Source organism: Momordica charantia, assembly GCF_013281855.1.
Source record: "Momordica charantia cultivar OHB3-1 chromosome 1 unlocalized genomic scaffold, Mcharantia_2.0 BLBB01000001.1, whole genome shotgun sequence".
Taxonomy (NCBI): domain Eukaryota; kingdom Viridiplantae; phylum Streptophyta; class Magnoliopsida; order Cucurbitales; family Cucurbitaceae; genus Momordica; species Momordica charantia.
In genome coordinates, this window is record NW_028275157.1 from 24,194,554 (window position 1) to 24,218,724 (window position 24,171).

At 33.4% G+C, this 24,171-nt stretch overlaps 5 protein-coding genes across 8 annotated transcripts; 2 read left to right on the forward strand and 3 right to left on the reverse strand.

Annotated features, from left to right (window-relative positions):
- Positions 1-1,349: 1,349 nt before the first annotated feature.
- On the reverse strand, positions 1,350-5,180 carry LOC111015696 (uncharacterized). Of its 4 annotated transcripts, none has more exons than XM_022290800.2 (4): positions 4,948-5,180; positions 3,301-3,389; positions 3,048-3,169; positions 1,350-1,866 (listed from the first exon to the last, which is right to left on the reverse strand). In XM_022290800.2, exons 3-4 carry the CDS (start codon positions 3,142-3,144, stop codon positions 1,646-1,648), a joined length of 318 nt encoding a protein of 105 aa, XP_022146492.1. In that variant the 5' UTR covers positions 3,145-3,169; positions 3,301-3,389; positions 4,948-5,180; the 3' UTR covers positions 1,350-1,645. The 4 variants fall into 4 exon arrangements, with proteins under 4 accessions (XP_022146492.1, XP_022146490.1, XP_022146489.1 ...); XM_022290798.2 differs by having other exon boundaries at positions 3,296-3,389; XM_022290797.2 differs by having other exon boundaries at positions 3,291-3,389.
- A 4,211-nt stretch (positions 5,181-9,391) lies between these two features.
- Positions 9,392-13,101, forward strand: LOC111015845 (polygalacturonase QRT3). The gene is made up of 3 exons (XM_022291016.2): positions 9,392-9,669; positions 9,751-9,987; positions 11,762-13,101. The coding sequence occupies exons 1-3, from the start codon at positions 9,424-9,426 to the stop codon at positions 12,839-12,841; spliced, it is 1,563 nt and encodes a 520-aa protein (XP_022146708.2). The 5' UTR covers positions 9,392-9,423; the 3' UTR covers positions 12,842-13,101.
- A 142-nt stretch (positions 13,102-13,243) lies between these two features.
- Positions 13,244-16,177, forward strand: LOC111015846 (RING-H2 finger protein ATL78-like). Its single transcript, XM_022291018.2, has one exon. The coding sequence runs from the start codon at positions 15,420-15,422 to the stop codon at positions 15,993-15,995; it is 576 nt and encodes a 191-aa protein (XP_022146710.1). The 5' UTR covers positions 13,244-15,419; the 3' UTR covers positions 15,996-16,177.
- Positions 16,178-16,963: 786 nt separating this feature from the next.
- LOC111015686 (RNA-binding (RRM/RBD/RNP motifs) family protein) lies at positions 16,964-19,895 on the reverse strand. Its single transcript, XM_022290783.2, has 4 exons — positions 19,664-19,895; positions 17,622-17,690; positions 17,430-17,536; positions 16,964-17,344 (listed from the first exon to the last, which is right to left on the reverse strand). Exons 1-4 carry the CDS (start codon positions 19,812-19,814, stop codon positions 17,207-17,209), a joined length of 465 nt encoding a protein of 154 aa, XP_022146475.1. The 5' UTR covers positions 19,815-19,895; the 3' UTR covers positions 16,964-17,206.
- Positions 19,896-20,442: 547 nt separating this feature from the next.
- On the reverse strand, positions 20,443-21,337 carry LOC111015794 (VQ motif-containing protein). Its single transcript, XM_022290948.2, has one exon. The coding sequence runs from the start codon at positions 21,192-21,194 to the stop codon at positions 20,637-20,639; it is 558 nt and encodes a 185-aa protein (XP_022146640.1). The 5' UTR covers positions 21,195-21,337; the 3' UTR covers positions 20,443-20,636.
- Between the last annotated feature and the right edge of the window lie 2,834 nt (positions 21,338-24,171).

A 24,171-nucleotide genomic window follows, 5' to 3' on the forward strand; every position in this document is an offset into this window, starting at 1 on the left:
CTATAACAGAACAAAAGTTAAATTTGGTAACTAAATCTAATTTCATAAATTAATAAAAAAATAAATTAAAAAGTTTTAGTTTTAGTTCACTAACTAAATAATAATAGTAATTAATCAATTAATTACATTACTTAATAAATTAAAAAGGCTAGACGGTGGACTGATTGACGACGACGGCGGTGGAAAGATCAGCGGCGACTGAATGTATTTTGGGAGATATGGGGATAGGGGTGAGGGGTTAGGGTTTTTAAAACGAAAGATGTTTTAAAAACCCACCATTGGTCATCTCTTTAAGAGACGACCAAGGCGCCGGTCGTCTCTTAAAGAGATGACCAAGCGGGATTTGAAAAAATCCCGCCTAACGTGTCGTCTCTTACGTTATTTTAAAAAAAAAAAGAAAAAAAAAAGACATGGTCGTCTTGGTTAATTTGAAAAAAAAATTAACGTGGCGCTGAGTAAGCGCCACGTTAGTAGAGACAACCAACTTATGAGGCATATTTTAGTAAATATTTTAAAAATTCACATTATTAAAAAAAATCCCCATGTAAATGGTTAGGCCCGTTTTAAAGTTTCTTTTCTAATTTTCAATTTTTGAGAAGTATTAGTATTTAATAACTATTCTTATTTCTTATTTTCTAAAAAAAAATATTTTCAAAATGGTATACAAATTTTAGGAACAAATTTTTTATTTATGGTTCTTCTTTTTATATTTTTTCAAAACGTGGATACAAATTATTATATTCATTTCTAACTTATAAAATGCATTAACATAAAATTGTTTAGTAATTTCAGAGAACAAAGAAACAAAATATATGATTATCAAATATATTCTAGTTTCTTTTTCAATAAAAAAGAAAAAACAATAAATACGGAATCGAAAAGTAGAAAACAGAAAACAGCGGGAAGAAACATTTCCAAAGAGGCTCTTACTAGGGCAAAAAAAGTTCTGTTAAAATTATTTATGTAATGTTTTTGTAACTATCTCTTAAAATGTTTAAAATTTGTAAAAATAATTTAAATGAAATCATAAGTATGTGGCAGACATCCATATTTAGCCAATATTGTCAAATGGAGATGATAAACTTCGTCTAAAGAGTTTAATGTGAGATTTACTAGATTTCAAAACAAATCTCTCTCTTACCTATTTAAGGGAACTGTAATTCTATTTCCAATTTCCAAAATTAAATCAGGAGAAATTCAACTTCATTCCAACCCTGTCTTAAATGATCGTTAAATTGTTTATTAAAAAAAACGTCTTAATAAATAGAGGTTCAAATGATCTTGGTTCTTGTTGAAACTATGAGTAGATGAATGGTCCTTAGACTAAGGCCGAGCTCTGTTCATCAGGATTATGTTAAATTAAATTTTCTTTTAATTCTCCCCAGAAGCTATTACATCTCTTCACTTCATGATAGTGGAAGCAAAGAGTTGAAACATCGCAAATCACATCACCATTAGAAAATTAGCTCACTCTAAATGCAGTCTATTTTAATGAAACAAAACTAGAGGAGAAACAGAACCTTTTGTTCTTCCCAAGTATCATTCACAAGCAGACAGCTCTGATCACATATGAGACTGATTCATATCTCAAATCCTGGAAGATTAAGCTTCAAAATGTTCCTCGTCAAAGCCTCTCTCTCATTTCCTAATCTTCCTTCTTATTAGCTTGCGAGGGGTCATCTGCTTCCCCAGCAGACTGGTTTATACTAGCTTTCGCCTCAGCAAGAAATGCAGGATCTGGTTCGTGTTTACTAGCGGGTTCTTTCATTGCCATTATAATATAAATGGCGATGACAACGTTGACTGATATGACAGCAAGGAATCCACTCAATAGTGTAAGAGAATGTGGATTCAATTGTGTTGAACCTGTACGCAATAGAATTTCCTTAAATATGTGATCACACGCAGGAAAACGAAAAGAAGAGGAGAAGGGAAGTCAATTTCATGCCGTACAACGAAAAGTGCAGAGAAGAAAACAATAAGAACGAACACAAATACAATATCCATGCCAAGTTGCCAACAAACACGAAGTAGTATCCTTGTTCAAAACTCAAGAGAAAGAACGTTACCATAAAAAGACCTAATCAGAGGTACAGTTAGAATGATTTGTTAAGTTGAATAGTCAGAGGTAGAGTTATAGTGATTTTTTAATGACCAAGGGTTAGGAAGGAGGCTAACTACCATAGAGAGACCTTTATATTAAGCTGGTTCGAGGTTTCCAGATTCCTCAGAAATATTTTAACATTTCACATAAAAACTAATAAATTTATAGACAGGAAGAATGAGGGATTTTGAGTCTGAAATTAAAGTTCCCATAAGACGTATCATCAATAAATAATTGAGTTATATAACCAGAAACCATGAGGATGTAAAGATGGCAATTGGCATACCAAACCATACCCTCTATAACCAGAAACTAAATGAGGGGATCAAAGTTGTGGAGGATTCCGGAGAAATGTAAGAACTAAAGCAACTACCATAATTAGAATGTACCATGGAGCTTCTCACACAAGATGTAGCTTATATCTTAGTAGCATTATTGAAACTCATAGGACTATGGTGACAATATAATTGAATAAAACTCTGTCAAAGAATAAGATGGAAGAGGGCTCAAGTGCGGCAAGTGCTATTGAGGAATCGGTTTGGAAAGGGGGAGATAGAATATGAATAAGGAACACTATTGAGCAAAAGAGTTTGGGAAAACGTGGAGGCTGCAGAATGCTTAGAAACGTGTAGTAACAAGTTAGGGCGGAAGAAGACATGGAGGTAGAGTAATTTTGGGCATGCTCATATGGAGTTATGTTGTTCTTGCCATTTTGTATCTTTCCTAAGATGTAGAGGTTGTTCTGATCATTTTGCATCTTTCCCACAAAATTGATGCTTATAAGAAAGGTAAGAAATAGAACAGTTAATTACTCTTGTTACAAGAAAGACCAACAACAGAAAACAAGAATCTTGAGAATACATGATTAAACACAAATCTTCACGACCAACCGTACATAATAAAAGGACAGACTGATTCCAGTATTTAGGTGAATAAATCTTACCAGGAATCAAATTATGGTTAAAACCATATAACAACGCGATGGGGGTTATCCACATAAACAGTGATGCAGTGAAGAACTTCATTATGACGCTTGCCATTCGTACCTTCAATAGTAAACAATGTCTGGAAAGAGGGAAGGTTGTTAGATATATAATTCTTAATTAAAATACTGAACAAGAACAAGAATTTCAGAGACTTCAAACAAAAAATGAACATCAAATTTAAATACCAAACAAAAGGTCACCTAACTGAACCTTGAATGATGTCTCACAATTGGACTTGCATTGCCATGGAGGATACGAAATGGATTCCAGAAGACTTAAGATCAGGGCACAGGACACGTCTGGGATACGATTTTTTTTTTAATATTTTTTCAGGATATATGTAAATTTAACACAAAACAAATGCTAAATACAATAAAATGCATAAATATAATTTCAATACTTTTATTTTTGGATTTATAAATATGAATAATTAAATTTATAAAATAAGAAAAAAAAACGAAGAAACAAAGACTAAGTGGACAGAAATGCTATCATTTTACTCAAAATTGGGGTTGGAAAAAAAAAAAGAAGAAAGGGTTGTAAAAGAGAATTGTTTTTAGTATATGAAAATGAAAGAAAAACAGAGGGTTGGAAAAAAAAAAAAAGTTAGGTTATTAGATCTTACCTAAGAAGCAAAAAAAATAAGAAAAACAGAGGCAGGGGCGGCGTCCGTGGCTTCGTGAAGTGGGTGGTGTGTTTTGTTTTCGTGGGTGGGTATTAGGTTTTTATCATTTATTTGTTTTTTTTTAAAATTACTCGTGGGCATTGGGCCTTTTAATTTGGGCTCAAAAAACCCACAAAATTATCATCCCGTGTCCAGGCCGTATCATGCCGGTCCGATTTAAAAAAAAAAAAAACCAGACATGAGTGTTGCGTGTCTGACACGTGTCCGTACGTATCCGTGTCGGACACTTCGCCCAAAAATGTGTGTCCGTGTTTCTTAGGATCAGCCATACAGTGAACAAGAAGTTCTACTGAAATCTTTTAGGGCATGGAGATGGAGTTTCAATATCTGTTAATGGGAAAGGAAGCCGTCGAACAAATTCTGTAAGTAAATGAGAGATGAAGCCAGAGGAACTAAACCTAAAAAGTAAAAAAAAAAACGATGGCTTTGCAAAAGTGAGTTCTTTGTTATACCCTGCTATGAACTCATGCATAGGTGGAGATTTAAAGGGCAAGTGCCAAAAAAGGCCGCTGTAAAATCACATACAATGGAGTGTGGAATAATGTAATGTGTAATTTAGTAGAAATTCAGGCTATTTGGTATAAGAGTGCAGGTTAAACTTTTAATTCTAAGTTTAATATATTTATTAGAATTTAGTTTTACAATTGAGTTCTTCATATGGTAGTGGACAGTTGTGTAGCATAAAGTTTTAAACTAAAGTTTATGATACACTTATTATCGTGTAGCTTATATATACTACTAAATTAGAAAATGAATCTTCTTATTTATGATACACGCTGTACTATTTTAAAAAACGATTTATGTTTTGATTCACAATTTAAAAACATAATACAAAATCCTTCTAAAATTAGAGGATATAATCTTCATTATGCAGCACGCCAGTGAGGAACATGTACGTGAAAGGGAAAAGCAGTAACGCCTTCACAATTTTGAAGATGTGATTCTAAAGAAAAAAACAAAAAATAAAAAGGCAAAAACCATCGAACAAGCATCCATAAAGGTGAAAGAACACACAGATAGAAAACAAATACAATCTAAAAAAAGCAAAAGATTCCACGAAATAGGCCATCCACGATTCAAATCCCACATACATGACATGGTTCACAGTCACAAAACATTTCGTGTTCTTTAAACAATAGCTCCATGAAATTAGAAAATATGATTGAGCTTACCAGATGGCAGATTTGGACCGCAAATTAGGGCTTCGAAGTTCCAAATTGGGGGTTCAAATGCAGTTGCACTTCGCAAGAGCTAGAAGGATGGGCAAAATCGAGATTCTGGGGAGATTTTGGAACAGCCGATCGACCGATGATGAAGAGTTGTCGACTGTCGAGAGATGGAGGAGAAGGTTTTGTCTAGAGGAGGTGGCGAAGAGTCAATTGAGGAATTCAAGTTTTAAAACGCTAATTTTTAATGGATGTATAAATATGAATGGCATAAGATTAACGTGTATTTTCAAAATAAATAGAGTAAAATTAACGTGTTTAAAATTTAAATTTTTACAAAAATATCCTAATTGAAATTAAATTTAAACTCAAGTATAATATAAAACAAAATTAAAATTTATGCTATATTTAATAAAAAAAATAAAAAGTTGGGCACATTTTAAAGAATACATGTTAAAATTATGTTATACAGTGTAATTTTTTCTTCACAATTTGAAGTTTGTCATCGATAACAAATATTGTTTAATACAACTTATTTAATAATCATTTCGTTGTTTCCTTATTTTTAAGTTTTAAGTTTGTATATATTATTTCTATCCATGTATTTATTTCTTTAGCTACCTATCTTTTCAAAAATATATGCCAAATTTAAAATAAATAGATCAAATAATGAGTTGTTTTTATTTTTTAAATTTGACTAATAGTTTAAATATATTTGAAACTTGACAAATATAAGAGGAATCGTGAGAAGTCGAACATGTACTTTAAAAACATAAAATAAGAAACAAAATAGTTATCACATGATACAATATAATTTTATTTTATTTTTTTAAATGGTAAGTTAGAATTTGGAATATGTAACTCTATCTGTTGTATTGTAATACTAAAAAACTAAAATTTGCTTGAGTTTACCCATTTGACTAGGTAATTTAAGTCAATTCAAGTGTAGTTCAATGAATGAGATACTTATTACGTTGAAGGTTTGCGATATTTAACTGTATATTTGTTGAACTCATTAAATAAAACCATAGAAAAAAAAAACTAATATTCAACATATAAGAGATCTATCGATTTCGACAATTTTAACAGTGAAATTATCGTACTATATGTTCACTTAAACTAAAACCAAACAAGGTCGAGTCTCCTTGATTGGATCACTTGACCCAACAAGACTAGACCACCTAATCAAACCAAAGTCCAATTAGGTTGGACCACACGATTGAGTCGACGAAGCCAGTTGAGTCGGTCCACTAGAACCAACCTAATAAGACTCCTTATATGAATAAGAGAAGATGCATGGGTGCAAGCTACGTTTGTACTATATCTTTTTGTTATTCTTAGTTGGATTTTTTTCTCATCAAAATGTGTTGGACTTAACACCACTAGATCTATGGTACATGCATGTGTTTGTCCGAACATTTAACTCATATATTCAAATCCTACATCAACAACTACGATTAAAGACTCGATTTTATACCTACGTATGTTGAACTATAATTTATTTATATACGTACATATAACGCAAACGTCTCTAAAAAAAAGAAATAATAATTTTTTTTTATATCCGTGAATGTCTAGGTCAGCTTACGCACACCTCGATTAATCTTATTGGATAATCGTCTGACCCTACTATTTGGCGTTGGAAACACATACAAATTACTAATTTCTAACCTAGGTGATGATTATGAGGTTCGGAAAAAAAAAAATTTAATAAAGAATTTTATAAAATGCATTTTGTCATCGACATGCCACCCGTTATCACCGTCAAAAAGCTATTGCACGAGCAAATATAATCTCAGAAATAAGTGATGGGATAAAGATATATATATATATAATTTTTTTTCTAAACAGGAAAAAACAAAGTCTCGTTTTTCCATTTTAAACGTCCTTTTAAAATTGGGGCTATTTTAAATAAAATTGACGATGATTATTTACTCGGAATTCTATTAAAAGAAACAGCAACCAGTATGTATATTATTTTTCTAATACAAACCAAAATAGAAGCGAAGATCTGAACTTTCGAACTCAAAACAATTTAACTATATTCATATAACTTAGATATTGAATTAACACAATGTCATTATTTTTTTTAAATAACATTCAATTTTAAAAAACTTTATACACACATATGTGTATATATATTTGAACTAACTAAATTAATAAATTCATCAAATCTCTAAATTCGAAAGTCTGATCACTTACTCACGTTTGTTGAATAAAAAAAAAAACCAACTAGCAATTCTATTAATAAACTCAATTTATGGGACCGAAAATAAACGTGTGCATATTAATTAATTTGATGTGCTAACTGAGAAAGCCATGAGAGAGATTGGGAAGAAGTCGAAGTCTGGCAGATGGAGGGAGTGGTAATTTCAGTTTTCAAGTGATAAAAAAAAATAATTGGCTAAACTTAAAAAAAAAAAAAAAAAACCTACCAACTTTGCTATTTGTTTAAAAAAACACTACTTAAGCAAACATTTATTAATATTTTGAATAGAAAGTTGATGTGTCAAAATCTAGAACGAAGTAATAATTATCCTAGAAACGTGGAAGAAGCTATTGTTTTTAAAAGAGATCGAGATTAGGATAAAATTAGGCAAACAAATGGATAAGCAAAATATGTGTTGATAATAGATGACGAAAACTTTTAAAATAAAATTGGGACGTTAATTATCCTATTGTTCTAAAATCACGTCAAATTTTTTTCAAAATATTAATGATGTTTGCTTAAAATATATATTTGAATTGTTTAAAAAAGACACGAATAATATTGAAATTTCAAAATAATTTAGGTAGTATGGATATTTTTGTAATTTAGGCTGATCCAAATAACTAAAAAAAGGAAAATGAAATAATTTGAGACAGCAACATATTGCTCTGATTAAATGTGCAAATGGGTTGTTTCAAAACAAATCGATTGACATTAATTATCAAACCGACTTAATTTAATATTACAATTTTTTAAAAATTCGTTTAGTTGTATGCATGTCTCCTAGGTCTAATTCTAGCAATTCAATTTACTTAGTTTGAGACATCTATACAATTCAATTCATACATAGATGTAGAAAAAGGAATTATATAGGAGATGACTTTTAACCTTGTTGAATATGTGTATGACTATAATTAATGTTTTATCTAACCCTAGAGGCCTAGCTAATGTGTAGCATTTTAATTCTTGCAAATCCTTTAAAATTATTTAACAGGATTAAATTTGTTTGTTAAATTATAATCTCAAATGAATCTTAATATAATGGAAATAATAAACTTTTCCAAAGAATGTACTTTGTTTGTTAACTTAAATTTAATTTTGTCACATGAAACTAATACTTTTTTTTTTTGAAATCTGTGTGTCCATCTTAGGTAGGTAGCCACCATGGTTTGAACTCATTCCCTCTTAGTCTTTATTGACCACTTGAACCATCCCATGATGGTTCATATGAAACTAATACTTATAAAAATAGTAACTCAGAGGATAAGTATATATAACGAAAATTAGATTGCAATATATATATACACAAAACATTATAAGAAGCAATCTTCAGTTGCAAGTTATTCCAAATCTGTTGGGGATTATGATTATTAATTAAACTGTCCACCAACTCATGGACCGATTTAACAATAAAGCATAAAGATATATTACTAACTAATTAACTTATTTATCCAAGTAATTTGTCAGTTGAAATACAACTTTATACAATTTTTAAATTAGAAAAAAGTCATTTTCACAAATTTACTTGAATACAACTGTAAAGGAAGTGATAATTTTCATTTTCATTACCATCTCAAATTATCTTTTCTTTTACTTTTATCATTTTCTAAAATCATGAAATGTTTCCGTTGAATTTTTTTATTTATAAATATTATAAGCAAATATATATTTTTTAAAATCTCATCTTTTACTCAGCGATGCCCTGCCTATTATTTTATAATAAACAAAATAAAACTAAATTTTGAAAATTACTTATGGTGACGTTGATTTTCAGCTTCAGACACGTTTTGGGCTTGCTTCAACAATAACCTTTACTTTGTTGGTAAAAATACCTTACCCTTTGTCAAACTTGTTAGCCTACCAAACCAAACCATACCAAAACTTGCAACCCTACTTACTTCCCCCTTTTATTTTTCAACAACAACTAAATTATATTGAATTTTTTTAGAATATAGCATTATAAATATATATATCCAAAGATTTAATTCATAAGAGATTTAAAAATTTTTTTTCGTTGAGTAAGAATTCGAATCTCCTACTTAACATATGGTATGTTCAGATTGATAAATAATTATCTCGAAATCGCCGTGGGTGAGATGTGTTGTCATATTCTTTATCACATTGCCTTAAACAATATTTAATTAATTAATTTTGCTTCGTGTTCTTTCAAATACTGGTGTCCTCTTTCCATGCCCCCAACCTTTAACTTAAAACTTTTATTTCTCTCTCTCCCTATAAAAGCCTGCTCCATACGCTTCTCGAGAGAGACAGCAATGGCGAAGGAATTAGCAGCAGCTCTGATTTTCACATTATGGCTGCCGGCCATGCTGTTGTGGACTTCCGAATCTGCATCACCAAGTACAGTTCACCTCTCTTCTCCGGCGCCGGCGGCTCAGGTTTCCGGCCGGAGCCGCCATTATAACCGCCATTTGGCTAAATTACAGAAACTCAAGGCCTCGCTTCCGGTTCGTCGTGATTCACTCTCCATTGCACCGACGCCAACACCACCAAGTTTTCAGGTAATATATTTAATTTTTATCTTTATTTTTTTCTATTTCGAAATCATCGGAATCAGCTTAGAACGGTATTTGATAGTGCAGGCACCAGGTGGCGCTCGTGTGTATCACGTGACGGCGTACGGAGCGGATCCGACGGGCAGAGTTGACAGCACAGAATCGCTTCTCCGGGCATTATCGGATGCGTACGGATCTCCCGGTGAAGGGTGGCTGATGGACGGCATCAGGAACCTGGGAGGCGCTCATATCAATCTGGACGGTGGAAATTACTTAATCAGCCGTCCCTTGCGCTTACCGGGTGCCGGCGTAGGCAACATTGTGGTAAGTACTCCCGCACCTGATTACAAAAATTCTAATTTACCATAGAAAATAAAAAGAAAAAAGAACTGAAAAGTCTCTGATTAGGTGGACAGAGCAGTGCAACTAATGTTGGTAATTCCCAATGGAAACGGGAAGGAGGGTAGTTGGTGAAAGTTAATTAGAGGGTCATAAATGTCAATTCACCCCCTCCCCCTCCCTGCAAACTCAACACTTGTTTGGTCCGTAAATGACTTTTTTTTAGGTCTATAAATATTAAATATGAATTTTAAACATTAAATTGTTTCTCGAATATCTAATATTCCACTTTTTTAATGACTTTTATTTAGTTAAATATTTTTCAAGGGTAGCTTTCGGAAAATGGAAAGCATCGCTTTTCAATTCAAACAATATTCGGGTCTCGATTTCCTTTTGGAAACGCCTCTCTCTTTCTTTCAACTCAAATCTTGCTTTCTTGATGCCTCACAAAGTCATCCAACCATAAATTTGTATTTTTAATTATATATTTTTAAGATGCATTTTTTTAAATATTAATGATAAATTAATTATATATAAAATAACTCAAAATACACAGGTACTAAATTACATTATAGATGTATATATTTTTAGTTCAATAATATGTAGGGGTGGAGATTTGAACTATTGATCTATATTTTAACCGATTAAACTATGTTTATATTAACATGTATTTAATAATGTTATGAACTCGTACTTATTTATAAATTTTATATCATACTTATATACTTATATTATATAAATTTAATTATTCAAATTAAAAATTATATTTCATGTGCAATTGTTGGAAGAAAGATCTTCCGAATATTTGGATTTGATAAAATATTCAACTAAAACATGTAGTGTATCATTTATTATATTCCAAATATAAAACTTCATAAAATAACTAAAATATATTAAGAATTTTTAAAACAATATACAGGGGTGAGAATTTAAAGTCTCGACCTTTTAATCAGAGATAATGCCTTAACCAATTAAACTAGCTCAAATGGACATATTTAGAGTATTAATTTGATCCTTATAACCTTTTCATTTATGCATTTTATTTCTTCCCTATACTCATAGGCAAGGCACAATAAATATTGTCCTCAAACGTGTTGTTTTAGTTTATCTTCAAATATTGAATTTTAATACTTAAACTTTGTATAAAAAATTGTTTAATATTAATTAATTTATCAATCATTTAATAATAATTTAAATGTACTTTAGAGTATTTAAAATCCTTGGTGTGCTGTTTAAAAAAATATAACTAGTCTATTACACAGGGCTTTAAAATATTTACTTAAGTATTATTATTATTATTATTATTTTCTATAGTGGAGGTGTGATATTTGTTTGAACTCGATGTTTAGAAAAATAAGTAATGTCTTGTTCAAGCTAGGATCGAATGTCGGTTTTTAAATAAATATTTACCTAACATGGATATAAACAAATAAAAGACAAAGAAATAAACAAATAAAAGACAGAGAATATTTTATTGAAGTGTTTACGAAAAGTTAAAGAAACTATTTTACCCAATGTACTAGAAAAAAGAACTATTTACCCAAAAGTTTAACAAATTAGATCTATAAATTAATCACGTCTATTCTATTTTTAAACTTGTTATTATTTTTCTAACAGAAATTAAATTGTTTTTTTTTTAAACTAACAGAAATTAAATTGTTATTTAGAAAAGAAAAAAGAAAAACAGAATTACGTTATCTAGAATAAAATAAATGTGATTTTTGGATGTGATTTTTGGTAACTTGTTTATAAATTTTAGATACAAGGTGGAAGCTTACGCGCTTCAGACGATTTTCCTTCTGACGGTTACCTGATAGATTTGTCGCCGTCGTCTTCGTCGTCGCCGTCGTCACCGGTGGCGAAAATCAAGAAGCAGAAAGAGAGAAAGTCCATGGAAGTCGTGAAGCTCGCTTCTTCTTCATCCTACAATTACGAGTACATCACTTTCAGAGACCTTCTGTTGGACTCCAATTACAGAGGCGGCGGCATTTCGATCATCAATTCCTTAAGAACAAGCATAGACAATTGCTACATCACACATTTCACCACCACTGGAATTTCAGTTCAAAGCGGCCACGAAACCTTCATCCGCAGCTCCTTCCTCGGCCAGCACATCACCGCCGGCGCCGATCCCGGAGAGCGAAACTTCTCCGGCACCGGAATTAGCCTCATCGGCAACGATAACTCCGTCACCGACGTCGTCGTTTTCTCCGCCGCCACCGCAATCCTCGTATCCGGCCAAGCCAACATCCTCACAGGCGTACACTGCTACAACAAGGCCACCGGATTCGGAGGCACCGGAATTTACTTGAAGTTACCGGGGCTTACGCAGACGAGAATCGTGAACTCGTACATGGATTACACCGGAATCGTGGCGGAAGATCCAGTTCAGCTCCACATTTCGAACACATTCTTCCTCGGCGACGCGTCGATTACGTTGAAATCGATCAACGGCGTGGTGAACGGATTGAACATCGTAGACAACATGTTCAGCGGATCGGACAGAGGAGTTCCGATCGTTAAACTGGACCAATCGAAATCGGCATTCAGGGAAATAAATCAGGTGGTGATCGAGAGGAACAACGCGAGGGGAATGCAGATAAAATCGACAGCGGCAAGCGCAGAATCGCAAGGGAATGGAACGTCATGGATTATAGATTTCAATCCGATTCTGTTGTTTCCAAACCTGATTAGGAACGTGCAGTACTCGTTCCGGAGCAGCGGCGAGGGATTTCCAAAGCACGTGGTGAGAAACGTGTCGGAGAATCGGGTGGTGATCGAGTCGGACGTTGCGGTGGCCGGAAGCGTGTTCGCGACGGTGGATCAAGGGCACAGGTAAGAAACATTTAATTTAATAATAATTTAGGGCTAGGGTTTCGATTGGATTGGATTTGATTTGATTTAATTTGGTTGAAGAAATTGTAAATAAACGTGGAGGGGAGTGTAGATTGTGAAATTCGATACAGAAAAACAGTAGAAATTGAAATGGAAAATTGGAAGGAGGATTTGGAATTCCAAAATAAAGCAATGTTGTTGATCCTCTGCTTTTGCGCTCTTCTTGTGGAACAACGCAAAAGACAAGATTTGCTTTTTCGAGTACTCTTCTCATTCTTTATTTTACAATTCCAAGGGCAGCCTAGCGTCACATATATAAAATATATATATTTAAAGAAAAAAAAAAAACAATGTTGTGGAGTGCATATATAAAAAGATGAATAAAACTCTTGGAAGGACTCATCTCCTACACACCATTATTACGTTATGTTTATGATAAGTAGGGAAAAGAAATGTGAGGAGAGAGAAGTGTTAGTTAGCACAAAATTTCTAGTTAATAACTAAATAACTAAGTATTTATCCTAAAAGATTTAGATTTTTTTTTATAACATCCTAAGAGATTTGAAACCTTGCTTCAACAAAAAAAAAAGAAGAAATATATATATATATATAGGTCAAACAAATGTGGTCCTATCATTTAGGTTGGATTAGTTTCAATTTTATCACATGAGTTCAACGAAGCGTGGGAGTGATGATTCAAATTATCGGCTTTTGATCGAGAATAGGTGCCTTGATGAAGGTTTACTTTTGAGTATAAAGTCTTCCAAAAATGAAAACCTGAAGGGATTCACCCAACTACAATGAATGATAGATAATTGAACGTGTGGAAGATTAATGCAATGGCCAATCTGAGCCTAGTTTAAGGTTTAAATATTTTACTCATTTTTTAGAAGTTTGAAGTTAGATCTTTCCTCCCCACATTTTGTTGTACTACAGATAGTTTAGTGGGATTGAGAGATTATTTGTCAATAACACATCTCTGTGCATAATTCAAGTGGATGAATCTATTATCACCTCATCTCTGTGGATGGTTCTAACATCTCACTCCTTCAATTCTTGAACTCAAAAAAGAATTGATGAAACAGTTGAAAATGATGGAATCCAATAACAGTGAATTAAGTAAATAATTCACGTAGACATGTATGCTTTTGAAACTTTTAAGAGTAATGCAAGAACAAGATTCAAACTTATGACAGAGAGAAAAAAAAATGTCAATTTTGAAAGTTAGGAGAGAAAAATCATTAGGCAGTAAAAAGTAGCTAAATCCTCGTTAGACTTTGGAGTTTCATGGGATTTTTAATAAAATATTTAGATTTGTACTTGCTTCTGCTTAGGACTTAGGTTAGGTAAGAGACAAAGTGACCGCCACCTGATCGAATAATTATGCTCATCTCATTTCCATTTGGATTTGGATTTGGATTTGACGTTACCAAAAGTATGCATAATTTCAAACTATTCAACTCCTTTTTAGTGCCGTAGCAACTCTGCTAACTCATTTTCTTTCTCCTGCTCTTTGATTTGAACTAACCCTTGGAAACATCATTACCAATACACGTATTTATTGGTTAGTTTTTCAACAATTTTCATACTCCTCTGCTAGACTAATCCAATTTTCAACTAAAGCTTGGAAACATCCGTCCAAATCTGTGATTCCTCATTCTATGCTTTTCTATATCCTCCAAATCATTCATACAATCAGTGAAAGGAGGATCATTGTACATAGATTAGACTAATCAATGAAATCCCATCATTATTGAAACATAAAGGCATATACTTATCCTTCTTTATCTTCAAAATCACAAATTATTGGCCACTCAAGATCAAGCACCATACACCACACAGTTTCACTTTTACACTCTTTAAATGATTATGATCTTTTAACTTTAATTTCAACTTGACACTCGGTGAGCAAAATGACCAAAGAATGCTTTTAATCTTTTCTGAACATCTTACCTCTTTCCCAACATTGTCTTTCTTGATCCTTTTGAATGAATGATTGGACTATGTAAGCAAGTAGAGCCACATCTTTTGGAGATTGTGCTTGTGCCTATTCATGCCTTTACCCTCACCAATGAGACCAAATTTGATACACAGCACTGCACTGGGGAGGCAGTTCAGAAATCATTCTTTATCAAAGTTATTGTCTCTAAAAAATCTCCTTTGTGTGGATACTTTTCTTGGTTTGTCCTCTTCCTAAAATCTGCCTGCACTTTTTTTAGTAGAACAGAAGCACCATTAGTGATGAGTATCATCATAACAATGAGTAATCTGAATGCAATCAGGTCAACAGATGAGTTATGTATTTAGTTGAAGATCAATCCTTGAAACCTGCTTTTGAAATGTCCAACTCTTTATCAGGTTCTCTGTTGTCTTTTGTGAAGAGAAATAGATTGTTTTTCTTTGGTGCTAAGGATGAAAGAAAGTGAGGGGACAGTGAGACTTCCCTTTTCTGTTTGTAGCGCACAAACAAAAGAAAAAAGAGGTTTGTGGATATTCAAATAAGCATATCCAATGCCACTACTTCCCATCACATTGTCACCCTCCATGTTGAATTGATCCCACCAGGCTTTCTGTCCACAAATATGTTTTATCACATGCCCCAACCTGTTTCCATATGTCGTTTGCTGCTTCCCTCTCGGCCATTTCAGCTTGCGAATCTGCTTGGTTCTTCGTACATGGAGCTTGCATCCTCTCCTTCCATTAATCCCTCGCCGAGCATTCCTTTCCCAGCTCCTCACGAGCGAGAACACGGCGACAACTTCAGCCTCATTGTCATCGTGGCTGCCATTACTTGCGCAGTTGTTTGCACAGTCGGTCTGAATACCATGCTGACATGTATACTTCAATGCGCCATTCACACCCTCAGACAGACAGTCCAATGGGTGGCTTTAAGGGGACTGAACTCAGGCATGAAGAAGCAAGACATGGTTGCCCTGCCAACTTCAACTTACAGGAATTCAAGCTCACCAACTTCGGTCTGTGCTATCTGTCTTGTCGATTTCTTGAACGGGGATGAAATACGAGTGTTGCCAAACTGTACTCACAGGTACCATGTCACATGCATAGATAAATGGCTGCTGTGTCACTCTTCTTGCCCCACTTGCAGGCATCAGCTCAAGTCCAAGGATTCTATTTCCTCTGTGGATCACGCAGTGTAATGTCGAGAAGTAGCCACTTAGTGAATCAGGTAAGCAATAAAGATGATCCCTCGGATAGACTTATAAAGAAGTTGTTACCAATTCCCAAGAGTTGAGATTGATGATAAAAGTAGTTGAAGTCAGTTTGCTTGTTTTGAGCCATTTCATGCTAACTTGGAATCAAACTAGATTTTGTTGTTTTCTTTTTCTTCTGTTATCTTGTGATGAGGAAATAGCCGACTGCAGAGACGTACGGATTGATCAAGCTTCAAAAGTTGATAAAAGTTACTCTATAATTCTATTCTTTTTTGTTTTTTTGGTTTGTTTAGAAGATGGAGCAAAGCACTCTGTGTGGTGGGACTGAGCCCTGTCTAGAAGTGCATGATGGATGTTGGAAAAAAGTATATTTCTTATATCTAAATCAAATCATGGTTAAAAGTGATACGTTATAATCTAATTAAACTACCGTTAAAGTCTTATTTATTAATTCAAACAATTTTCATATATTTTTACAACTTCCATGATTTTTTCACATCAATCTTTTCATAAAGTTGAAATATTTCCATCCATATCGACATTTCGAAGCTAACATAACATAACGTGAATATTACACTCTCAAGCGCATCAATCCAAGGAGTGACCGACCCTACCCTAATGATAAGAACTTGGAGATGCCTTGGGTTCAAGACTGTAAACAGAAAATTTAACAATTTAAAATCTTTGTTGTCTTCTAAAGCTAGTTCCTGAGGTGGGTGAAGTCGGGGTGGGTCATGAGCATAAGGGTAGCCTTAAATACCTTCATTAAATTAAGAAATGAAATCTCACCTGTAAATGATCGAGTCAAAAGTTGAGTGCAAGATAAGGAATTAAGAACTGATTGAGAAACGTGATACTTCTTTAATTTGAAAACTGATTATTTGATCATGAAAATAAAAAAGCTGCACTTGTAAAGCTCTTGCCACCATAATCTAAATTGCTACAATACAAAGAGCAATAAGCACGAGGAGATGCATTAAGTCTCTTAAACAGTTGCGTACAAATTGCGGGAGAAGAGCTGCAGAATGGCATCAGAATTTAAAGCTTGAAACTATATGTATAAATGTAATGAATCCATCACTCACATCAAACAATCCTTCAAGCACAAATTCTTTGGAATCGATCTCATCGGGCAGAACTGTCATTAACTGTTAAGTCATCTATTCTATATTGTGTGTATCTCAGTAAGAACAATATCAATACCAGCAATCTGCCACCTCTTCTAGCTCCAGTTTCGGCCGCTCTTTCGGGGGTCCAGAGGTTCTTGGATATCCTCCAAAAGAATCACTCCCAGGTCTTGCAACTTCCACATAGATCGTCCTTCCATCAAATTTCTGGTTTTGACAGACGCAGAAAGTACATTAATTTTCAAGCATAAGTTATCTAATCTTGTAAAGATGGAACTAGGCGGAGCATAACCTTGCCATCCATATTTTCCAGTGCCAGCATTGCATCGTCTTGGCAAGTGTATTGAATAAACGCGTAACCTCTCGGTCTTTTTGTTACTCTATCTTTTGCTAATAACACTGCCACAGGTTGATAAGTGAATTGGCCGGAGATTAGACATCATATAATGGTTTCATCGCCTAAGCAGGAAAGCAATGCAATTACCTTCAGCAACCTCACCAAAACTTGAAAATTCTTCTTGCAGCCGACCCTCATCGGTAGAGTATGGTAAATCTGCATATTGTGTACACCTTTTTTGTTTAGTTAAAAAAAGAATCTCAATGGAAGCAGGATTTGAATATTCACAGGTGCTCCAGAAAACGAATCCCATGGATCTGATATTACAAATTACAATAACCTCCTATACAAGACTTCTTTTACAACCTAGACATCAAAAGATTCCAAAGACTCCACAAAATATTATGAAAAAGAGGAAAACAAGAAAATTCAATGGTTCATAAAAAATTGTTTTCAGAAGGCAGATGTATTAGAATTGAACAATAGATGAGACAGCAATGCTGCTTTCTTCTCTCTTTCACTTTTCCTGAAAGATTAGTTTCAATTAGAAAGGTGAAGGACGTCACCAAAATATGGATAAGTATACTCAAAATGTGATGATGGCTGTATAAATAATAACGTTATAGTGGGTGAAAGCCACCCATATTGCAAGACGACACATACAAGCCAAAATAGAGCAAAGGAAGTTTACTGGAAAGTACCCGAGAAGGCTAATGAGAAGAACTGGATAACTTTTAGAGATATACACAGAAAGCCAGAGCCCATCTTTAACTGTTTTTTTTTTATCACTTCAAATAAATAATTGACCCTTTCTGGCCAGGTTCTTAAATGTAAAAGAAGGAATACAGTGAAAAAGAATTGGAGATCTGTGTCAAGTCCACATAATTCTCAATACATTAGTTCCAGAATTCCATCAATGCTTTATTATCCACTCACATCACTTCCATTAAACATCATTATCCATTAAACATCATTATTTGTGTGCAAGTGGGACATTTGATGTAAAGGCTCGTTTGGTAACGTTCTTGTTAATTCTTTTTCGTTTCCAATTTTTGAGAAACATAACGTTAGGTAGCTGTTCTTGTCCTCGTTTTTTCATTTTAAAGAAAGTTTGGAAAAAACAAGACCAAGTTTTTTTGTTGTTGTTTACAGCTTTTTTCTAAAACATAGATACAAGCATTATTTTATTGCACTCAACTTTAGAATCGTATTTTCAGAAATCGTAGTTGACCAGTTTGATAAGCAACCTACACAAAAACAATTATTCCTTAAGCTCATCAATTTATCTAACTACACGTTCTGTAGGCCCAATAGACTTTGCAAAAAAATCTCAAGGAATTATAACTTCTATCAGCAGTACAACAAAGTTTGTATCTCTGCTCACCTTCACACAGAGACATGAAAATAAGAAAAGTTTCAATCCAAATCAATTCACCTAAAAGATTTTTTTGAATATACATTACACAGCTTTGGAGTACTTTACACCAGAATTTTTTTTAATTGCACCATCTTTTTACACTGCTCATTTTTGAACAAGTACACGGTCAAAGTCCTAGCCTTCTTCCAGTGTTTGGAAGTTTACAGTTTCATATTCTATTTCACTCCTAGATGGGAGTACTTTCTAGCAATTTTCCCTTTCTTCGGCAGGGGATGATTTGTCTCCCCAGTCTCCTTTGTGTAGGTTCAATTTCTTTCTTAGGACTCCTTAGACATTCCTTAAGTAACTTTGGAGATTTTGAATTCTTTGCCTTTGAAGGTCTAATTCTCTCACTCGTTTATAAAAAACCACCCCGAACTTTCCTAGTGCCTTCTCTGCTCAAAACAACTCAATTTCTTTTCAGTTTTGACCCTTCAAACTAACTGCATAAATTTAATCATTGATAATAGCGGAAAGGAGACTTGAAAAAGAAAACAAAGGTACAAAATAGCATCAACAGAAATAGGGCAAGACCAAGGAGAAACAGAAAAGGCAACTAAAATCGCGAAAGAAAAGGAAGTAAACAAGAACAAGCACAGAAAAGGCAATCAAAGCGGAAAAATTCACATTCCAAGGAAGTACTCCAACAACATCAGTACGAAACGAAGGCAACAAACTGGGGGGGAAACTTCAGAAATACAAAATCAAGGAAATCAAGTAAAACGTATCATAAAATGCATAGAAAGAGGAAAGAAAGAGAAACGTGAATTACTTCTAACCATGACTCTGCTGGCAAGGGGATAATCAAAGAAAGAAGCTCGAAGATTGAGAGATTGACGGGCTGTACCATGGGTTGGATTACTGAGAAGAATTGGAAAACGAGGGTTTAAAAGACAAGGGAAGGAGACGGTGGAAGCCCACATGTTCGTGCTCAGACGACGCCGTGGGAAATCTGTTCGTTCCTTCCGAATTCGGTTTTACATTTCCATAGCCCGAAATTATTTTTATTTCAATTTTTTATTATAATTTTTACGTGCTTATTAAATTTCAATCATAAATTTGTATTAAAAATTTTAATTTTTGTGTGAAAATTTTATAAATAAAAATGGAAAATTATCACTAAAATTAATAAAAAATGACTAAAATAGATATTTTTAGTTTTGGTAGTATAGGTACATATGGAGCCAAAAATAGAGATAATGTTTGATTAATTTTAGGTATTCAAAGCGGTGACTGAGGGCGGGCGTAGATGAATACTATTGACAGACGAAATGGAAAATGTATAATGGCCCTTCCTCTTAATCTTAATCTTATAAATTTGTCTCTTCATTTGCTCACTTAATTCAAGTCAACACTTGGACCACAACGCCATCGTTTAATGATGCTGCAGCAGCAACAACAACAACCACCACCAAGGTTAAATTACTTTTTTTTTTTCTTGAAAAGATAAATAACCATCAACGGTGATCACTGACTTTGACTAGTAGTAGAGTTTCGTCCTTGACTTTGACCATCTGTAGCAGTGTTCATATTGGTAACATATCTGAAAACTGTTCTTAAAACTAACTTCAGTTTCCATTTGAGAATTAAGAAGAAGAAGAAGCTATTGCTTTAATTAACATTGACGTATAGCAGGATATATTGAAAGAAAAAAAAAAAAGTGGATTAAATAAAATAAATTTGGACACCTACTAATTAACTTAATGAGCCCTCTTTCTTGTTCACATTACATTGCATTGATTGAATCAGGGGAAGTAGCCACCGCCGTAATTCCCATTCCCATTGGAAGAGGAAAATTCCATGGCCAATTCCTGCAGATCGTAATTCAAATCATCGTCCTCGTCCATCAGATTCTGAATTTCGACGAGTTCCGACGCCGGCCGAGAAAGCCCATCGCCGCTGCCGCTCCTGTTTTCCGGCGGGTAGGCGAATTGGTGCTCCACCGGCGGCTGGCGGTAGTGAAAATGGCGGGCGTCGGAGAAAGGGAGCATAACAGAGCCAGAGGGGTGGTTGAGGGTGTGCAGCGGCTCATCTCCGGGGTGGCCGAAGCTGAGGTTGACGGGGCCCTTGTGGGCGCCCAAGGGCACGGTGGCGCCGGCGGCCTGGAAGCCGGTGAACTGCTGCACCAAGTCCCGGAAATTGGCGGTGCTGGCGTTCAGGAGCGTGGTGGGCGCCTTCCGAGAAGCTCGGGAGCGCCGTCTGGTGGGCTTGGAATTAGCATTGGTGGAACCGCCGTGTGGGAGGGCCGTGGAATCGGCGCCGCCGTGGTAGAATTGGGGCCACTGATCGCTGGTGACAGACATGTATAGATCAAACCCAGATGGGGAAGGAGAATTTAAGTGATTGGGGTTAATAATGGAGGGGAAACTGATGGATATATTTATATATAAATGGAGTATGGAGAGAATTTTGATAATTTTGAGAGGAAGAAAACAGGGGATTTGGTTGCACACAGCGTGAGGAGGAAGAAAGCGATGCTTCCAGGAAGCTACCTGAGTTGAGACATCAATAGGGACATAAAAAGGTAAATTAATGGAGATAGTGATGTCACCAACTCGGATGTGTAACCAAATTTTGCTTTAAATCCCATTCTTTTCTCCGTCTCGATTGTTATTTTATTTCGGTTCCTCAACTTTAAAATCATATTTTGGTTTAGATGTACTAAGAAGGTATCTTGTTTTGCTGTTAAATTTTTTAAACTAGTCCGCATCTATCTTTGATTTATTAAAAGTAAAAAAATTATAACTATATTTTTTATATATAGGCTAGAACATTCAATGAACTAGGGTAGGGTGACCCCATTTCATGTTACTAATTTCAAGAAAACTTTAACGAAGTACTAAGATCAAAAGTCGAGGGAAAACTTAGATTGTGGGTTAGATCCCCAAGCAATCACTTAGGGAAAAAGTAATAGACGTTCGAATTTTTAACTGGTCGATATTATCTCTTTTAAAAATGTCTACTTTAGTTAATATACTTTTAATTTTAATTTTATTACGAATCCTAAACTCTCGAAATATCTATTTCTAATCCTTTAAGTCGTAAAAGATAATTATTTTAGCGCTTTTAACTTTATTCTACTTTAACAAATTCATAAATGTGACTTAAAAGAATTTTTTTTAAGCTTCAATGTTAAAATAATCGTTTTAAAAGTTGATTAAAAAAAACCAATTTAAAAAGTTGAATGAGGTTAAATTGGCTTGTCTGTCTGAGAATGCTGCCTTTGTCTCTATTTTTCTTTGGTCAAAAGTTGTTTTTAAATATATAAAGACAAAATGGGATGTGAGTAAGGAACTAAGGATGGTGTGTGCAACTCTAGCTTTGTTTCCTTTATAGAATTTCAATTTCTTACCACCCACCAACCCTCTAATCTAACTCTTGTATTTTTATTCTTTTTCATATATGTTGCTGTCATATGCATTTTTTTTTTAATCTTTGTTACATTAGAACACAAATTTTATCTATTTTTATGGTGTATTCTTTCTTTTTACTGGTGGACGATCCTGCAACAAACACATCTCTCTATATGCAACAGCTAAATTAGTTATTGAGAGAAGCAAACGAGATATCTGAATTGAGGAATGTCCGATGATGAAGCTTCAAATGTTATGTAAGGAATAAGCTCAATTTATATGGAGCGTTGGTTTTTAATTTGAGAGCTAAAGTTTTGTTTGTTTCGTTTTTGTAATCTTCATTAAAAATGAAGAATAGTCATGAATTATAATTATGTACACATACTATATTTCTTAAAATCATTTTAACATTGGAAACTTACCTTAATAATTACAGTTTAGAGTTTATTGATTCCATTACTTGAAATTAAAGTAAATATTTATGTTATAAAATTAAAACAAATTCCATCAAATTGAAGATATTTTTTAAATCTTAATCAAAATTAAAAAATTAAAAAATAGTTTTAAGAAAATTGCATGTGTTTTATTTTTTAAATTGACGAAGATTTCAAAAATAACTTTTAAAACAAAACATAAAATGACTGTTAAATGAAGTCTTGGAATATGAAAACATATATGGTAAAATATATTCTGAACGTAAAAGTTTTGTTAGTGATAGAAATTATCATTATATATAATAGAGAATGACATATGTATTGGCTTCGATCAAATATGTCTCTTAAATAAATGGTTAATATTTTATGAATATACTCCTAGAAAAAAAATGTTTAATATTTCAAAGAAAAAAAAACTGACATATATTTTTTGATATATTTGAGAATAAGAATCTACGATACTTAGAATTTATAAAATATATATATATATATATATTGTGAAGATAAAATAAATAACTGAATAATAAAAAAATAACTTTTGTCCCCAAGTATATATACAACTAACATGTAATTTCCTACGGCATTGCTTATAGGTTGGTTTGAACTAGAAAAGGGAAATATATATCAAACATGAGCATGAGTCTCAATGGTAATTGACATATATATCCAACCAAAAGATTGTGAGTTTGATCTCCCATCAATCTCCTTGAGATTGAAAGTTGAATCTACCCCCAACATTTTTTGTACTTCTAACATGCATGCACATACCACACACACATATATATAATAGTAATTTAATATCATATTTTCCTAATTTTAAGAGAATTTAAATGATCAACTCTTTTTTTATTTGAAAAAATTTAAACGATCAACTTGAAGCATGCAACATTAAAATCAAAACTAATGCAACTTACAGAAAATAATTTGGATTAGGTTTTGTTTAACTATTTAAAATACATTTAATTGGAATATTAGTCACCATTACGTGTAACACTTCTAGCTTTGTATGTACGCGCACGTGCGTGGAAACTAAGAATTTGATTTCATTTAAAACTTGTGCCACTTATGTAAAAAAAAAAAAAAAAATTTGTTCCACCTGTGAATTAAATAAATGTAACGTTTTTTATTTAATTAATTTTTTTAAGGACTAGACGTTGAAAACATAAGTGACCTAACAAATGTTTGATATACTTATTAATGCTCTCGTGAATATTTACAAATTTCATCCTCGAAACAAACTCTAACAAAGGTTTAAAACAAAAACAAAAAGAGGATCAAATAAAGGGGAGAGAGTCTTTAAGATTCAAATAGTCTCTCTTTTAATACAGTTTTCCATATTTAAAAATTAAACTTTAAATTAATTTTCTTGCTTTTCATTTATTTGAACTTGAATTTAAATTCTTAGTCAGTCCATGAAAAAATGAGCTTGTTTTCTTTAAAAAAAATTAAAAATAGAATGGTTATTAAGTAGGTGTTTAATTAATATATGATAT

Excerpts from the sequence above, each read along its gene's own strand:
- LOC111015845 (XM_022291016.2), top strand. The coding sequence starts at position 9,424 with ATGGCGAAGGAATTAGCAGCAGCTCTGATTTTCACATTATGGCTGCCG. Across the intron at positions 9,670-9,750 it reads CAACACCACCAAGTTTTCAG|GCACCAGGTGGCGCTCGTGT; the intron begins GTAATATATTTA and ends TTGATAGTGCAG. Across the intron at positions 9,988-11,761 it reads CCGGCGTAGGCAACATTGTG|ATACAAGGTGGAAGCTTACG; the intron begins GTAAGTACTCCC and ends TATAAATTTTAG.
- LOC111015686 (XM_022290783.2), bottom strand. The coding sequence starts at position 19,814 with ATGTGGGCTTCCACCGTCTCCTTCCCTTGTCTTTTAAACCCTCGTTTT. Across the intron at positions 17,691-19,663 it reads CAGCAGAGTCATGGTTAGAA|ATTTACCATACTCTACCGAT; the intron begins GTAATTCACGTT and ends CACAATATGCAG. Across the intron at positions 17,345-17,429 it reads TGGAAAATATGGATGGCAAG|AAATTTGATGGAAGGACGAT; the intron begins GTTATGCTCCGC and ends TGTCAAAACCAG.
- LOC111015696 (XM_022290800.2), bottom strand. The coding sequence starts at position 3,144 with ATGGCAAGCGTCATAATGAAGTTCTTCACTGCATCACTGTTTATGTGG. Across the intron at positions 1,867-3,047 it reads TAACCATAATTTGATTCCTG|GTTCAACACAATTGAATCCA; the intron begins GTAAGATTTATT and ends TATTGCGTACAG.
- LOC111015846 (XM_022291018.2), top strand. The coding sequence starts at position 15,420 with ATGTTTTATCACATGCCCCAACCTGTTTCCATATGTCGTTTGCTGCTT.
- LOC111015794 (XM_022290948.2), bottom strand. The coding sequence starts at position 21,194 with ATGTCTGTCACCAGCGATCAGTGGCCCCAATTCTACCACGGCGGCGCC.